Raw genomic sequence first — 5,000 nt, forward strand, 5'->3', positions numbered from 1 at the left:
CGCAACCCAAAGGAAAAAAAATAACTTAATGGCGACCGAACATCAGTGAAAAAAGCATTCCTTGGAAAGACACTGAAGGGAGAAAGATTCCCTCAACATCTGCTGAAAGAAATTTGGAAAAAAAAACCCCGCCAAGATGCCTGGCCTGGACGCCCTTATTGCCCTCAAGGATCGGGCTAAGGAGGTGAAGCAGGTGCTGGTTAGGTGAGTGTCTCGATTTTCTGTTTATTTTCATTATCATTGTTGTTGCTGTTGTAGTTTTCATCATCATTATTATTGTCATTATTATCATTATTATCATTATCACTATTGTTATTATCATTATTATCATTATCACTATTATTATTATATTTATTACCATTATTGTTATCATTGTTGATTTTGTTATTATTATCATCACCATTGTTGGTGCTATAATTGTTAATGTTACAATTATTGTTATCATTATTATCTTCATCACCACGTCATAACTCTCATTATCATGGCACCATCATCATCATCACTATCACAATTACCATCACCATTACCATCATCTTCATCATCACCACTGTTATCCATCATCATCATCATCATCATCATCATCATCATCATCATCATCATCATCATCATCATCATCATCATCATCATCACCATCACCATCACCATCACCATTATTGTTGTAATTATCAATACCATTGTGTTGCTTGCACCTCGGAGGAAGAAAGTGTGATGCTTGAATCGAAATTGAATCGACCGCCAAAACACATACTTTACTAGAGAAATATTTTGCGGTTTTGCAATATCGAATGTTTCAAAATCGTCTCACTTTGACAATCTGCAGCTCATTATATATTCATTATTATCATTATTGGCCTTATCATTACAATCGTTCTTTGCGGGAGGTCAGGTCATCTGTGTGACCTCGACCGACCATGGGTCATCCTTTTATGACAAAAAAAATGTATAATTAAGGATAGAAAGATTGTGAAAATGTACAATTAAAATGTCTATATTGATTTACACTTCATCTATGACATTGCATAACTGCAGAGAAGGATTCATTGTTAATTGCAATACATTTCACGTAAGTAATGAAGAGAGGAAGAGAAGCCAAGAAAAAAAAAGAAAAAAAAGAGAAAAAAGAAAGAGACAATAAGACGAAAGGGGGGGGGGGGGGTTATAAAGAATGTAGCAAGGAAGAAAAGAGAAAATTGAAAAACAAATATATTAATCATGATTTACTAAATTCCGGAATCAATTTTTTTTTTTTACTACTTTCTTCCAAAATATTACATTTAAATCATGCTCCATAACACCTTCGATATTACACGAGAAATCTAAGAATTGATGAAGCTTCAAAATATCAAGCGTATTAAGATACAGTAATCGCTGAGTGTTAACGACGGGAATGGAGCGAAAATCTGTGGTACTTCAGCATCGCCGAAAATATTTAAAAATTATCAGGGAATCGGAAATCGAGAAAAAGAAAAGGTATGTGTATCTACGTGCGTGTGTGTGTGTGTGTTTGTGTTTGTTTGCGTGCGTGTGTGTGTGTTTGTGTGTGTGTGTGTGTTTGTGTTTGTTTGCGTGCGTGTGTGTGTGTTTGTGTGTGTGTGTGTGTTTGTGTTTGTTTGCGTGCGTGTGTGTGTGTTTGTGTGTGTGTGTGTTTGTGTTTGTTTGCGTGCGTGTGTGTGTGTGTTTGTGTTTGTTTGCGTGTGTGTGTGTGTAAGTTTGTGTCTGTGTTTGTTTGTTTGTGTGTGCTTGTGTGTGTGTGTTTCTATTTGTGTATGTTTGTATTTGTGTGTGTGTGTGTGTGTGTTTGTGTTTAATTTCATGTGTAATTTCTTTCTAGAGTATCCTTTGTTCGATACAAAACCATGTCATTTTGTACTAATATGCGTTTAACATGACGCAGAACGACACAGAACTATGCGACTGCTGTGCCAATTCTCAGGATCATGAACTTAAAATGAACTTAAAATGAACTTAAAATGAACTTAAAATGAACTTAAAATGAACTTAAAATGAACTTAAAATGAACTTAAAATGAACTTATAATGAACTTATAATGAACTCAAAATGAACTTAAAATAAACTTAAAATGAACTTAAAATGAACTTAAAATGAACTTATAATGAACTTATAATGAACTCAAAATGAACTTAAAATAAACTTAAAATGAACTTAAAATGAACTTATAATGAACTTATAATGAACTCAAAATGAACTCAAAATGAACTTAAAATGAACTTAGAATGAACGATCCTCAGTCGTGCAAAAATTACAGTTTTCATCCTCTCATATATTTCTACATTAACTTTTTTTTTTCTAAACTAAAGGCCTTTCTTCGTCTTAAATTATTTTTTTCCAGTGTGTAGATTCCAAGTTAAGGAAATTTTGTCCCTGTATGTTAAAAGGGCTTGTGATTACCCTAGACTTTTATGATATAATTCATTTATAAGTAACAAGAACACCGCATATTATGATTGTTTTTTTTTTCTCTCAAAATGCTATGTTTTGTAAGAGGAATAAAGACATATATACAGAAAAAAATGACTTTAACGAGGGAGATCTTTTACAATTCCTTTCGATATGTTTTCACGCTCTGACAAAAACTGTAATTTATGTGAAAAAAAAAAAAATGAAACTGAAAAAAACGAGTATTGGAATATATGCGATGGCTTCAAACTAATTTTAATATTTTTTTTTCCTTAAGTAGTGTGTGTGTGGGGCGTCTAATAATTATTTCAAATGTTTACAGTTTCCTTTTACTTGAACGGATGAACGGATACCTTCACGAGAGATCGAAAATTTGAACTGAAATTTTGTAGTGAAGAAGAAATCGTATTTGGTGTTGGTGTTAGAGTCATTCATATACTGGGAAATTTTTGTGAATATCATTTGAAACTTCGTCCCGCCAGAAACGCCATTAAATAAAAACTGAATTGTTAAAACTGTTTCTTGAGCTGATATGATAATATATATTTCATGTTTACACCGTTGCTCAATTTTGTGTTTTTTATATTATTATATATTTATATATATGTATATTTTTTATTATTTTTTATTTTTTTCAATGTTTCCTTATATATAACTGCACTCGAAGATAAAGTTAGGCACAGCATCTACAAAACGCACAATTCTAAGTCGCCATTAGTCCCGTTTATAAACAGTAGTAAAGTAATCCGTTTCCTTTGCGTGGCGAGAGAGCTCTGTCCTTCCACGGACGCTGAGACATTGCATCTTAATTACCGGCGAGTTGTTAGTGCGGGTTTTGGAATTCCGGAGTTTGCTTATTGCGGATTTTGGGATTCCGGAGGTTGCTTATTGCGGATTTGGGATTCAGGAGATTGCTTATTGCAGATTTTGGTCACTGCGGATTCTCGTATTGCGGATTTTAGGATTCCGGAATTTGCTTATTGGGATTTTGGGATTCCGGAGATTGCTTATTGCGGATTTTGGTCACTGCGGAGTTTGCTTATTGCGGTTATTTGGTCATTGCGGATTCTCGTGTTACGGATTACGAATTCGGCCATCATAGGTTTTGCTTTTTTATGGAACTTATTGCTATAGATTAAGGTATTGCGGATTTAATTAGCATGGGTTTGATTACCTGAAATTTGGTCCTCGGGGGTTTCAGTATCGTAGAGTGTGGCTATCGCAGTTTTAATTAATGTGGATTTAGCCAGTGCATAGTTGCCTGGTGTGAATATTACGGTCTTCTTTATCATGCACTTAACTATTACAGGTTGTATAAAAAAAATATTTTGGTATAATCTTGTAACTCCATATCTGGGCATATAATGTTAATGAAAACCGACATAGATAAAGCGAATGGGATTTATAAGGATTGGTAAAGACAATTCTTGAGATGTTGCTTTTGAGATTTGGAGATAATAATCCTACGGTTCTGCAGTCGTGGAAGAGCGATATAGAATAGAGCGCTGGCATGCTCTGTGTGTATACGCGTCGCTAACTGAAAGGAAGACAGGGCGATGCGAGATGAAGTGGATAAAGAAGTGGATAAAGGAAGGGAGGGGGGATGAGTGGATAATGAGGATGAAGAAGAAGAGGAAGAAGAGGAATAAAAGGAAGAGGAGGAAGAAGAGGAAGAATAGGAATAGGAGGAAGAGGAAGAGGAAGAGGAAGAGGAAGAGGAAGAAGAGGAAGAAGAGGAAGAGGAAGAGGAAAAAGAGGAAGATGAGGAATAGGAGGAAGAGGAAGAGGAAGAGGGAAAGGAGGATGAGGAATGAGAAGGAGAGGAAGAGTGGGGAAGAAGAAGAAAAAAGAAAAAGAAAGAAAAAGATGGAGAAGAAGAAATAAAAAAAAAGACGAAGAAGAAGAAAAGAAAAAGAAAAAAAAAGACGGAGAAGAAGAAGAAAGAGAAGAAGAAAAAAGAAGAAGAAAAAGAAAAAAGAAGATAAATAGAAAAAGAAAAATTAAGGAAAAAGAGAAGGAAAAGGAGAAGGAGAAGATGAAAAAGAAGATTGGCGCTTTTAATGGTCTGAGAATACCTTTAAAGACATGTTAATCTTTCAGTCAATTAAATGAAAGTTAATCGACCTTAGACTTATATTACATGCATACATTATATACTAAATTCTTAGTCTGATTCCCTTGAAATAAAAGTAACTTAAGTTTGTTTAGTGATGTATGAAAAAGAATAGGATTTTTGTTTTAAATCTGTCTTCATTAAGTTTACACGTTTTCAAAAACAAAAGTATTTGGTTGGATATTTTATCTCCGACTCATATTCACAAGCTCTTTACGAAACCAATACCGATTATGCATTACTGAACAAAGTTTGCTGGGATGTAGGGTAATATAATATGTGATTTGTGAAGATGCCAATAACTGGTCCATTAGAGTATCCTGTAGTGCGTATGTTAAGTAAGAGCTGAAAACAGGTTCATTACAAAACCAGTGGCAGTTGTATTACGAAACACAGCCCGTTGTACATCGATCGTTGAGGCAAATGTTGAATGAAAATATTTGACACTTTTAGGAGATGTGTGATTGAC

At 34.3% G+C, this 5,000-nt stretch overlaps 1 protein-coding gene across 1 annotated transcript in view; it reads left to right on the plus strand.

Annotated features, from left to right (window-relative positions):
- Nucleotides 1–5,000, plus strand: part of LOC125030944 (vesicular glutamate transporter 3-like) — a gene marked incomplete in the record, with an annotated part of 129,091 nt that overhangs the window by 16,552 nt on the left and 107,539 nt on the right. Inside the window, 1 exon segment of the mRNA XM_047621387.1 lies at nt 1–204. This exon segment is cut by the window's left edge and continues 465 nt beyond it. Within this exon segment, the coding sequence (XP_047477343.1) occupies nt 137–204 (68 nt within the window).

The sequence above is a fragment of the Penaeus chinensis genome, chromosome 1 (genome assembly GCF_019202785.1).
Source record: "Penaeus chinensis breed Huanghai No. 1 chromosome 1, ASM1920278v2, whole genome shotgun sequence".
NCBI lineage: Eukaryota > Metazoa > Arthropoda > Malacostraca > Decapoda > Penaeidae > Penaeus > Penaeus chinensis.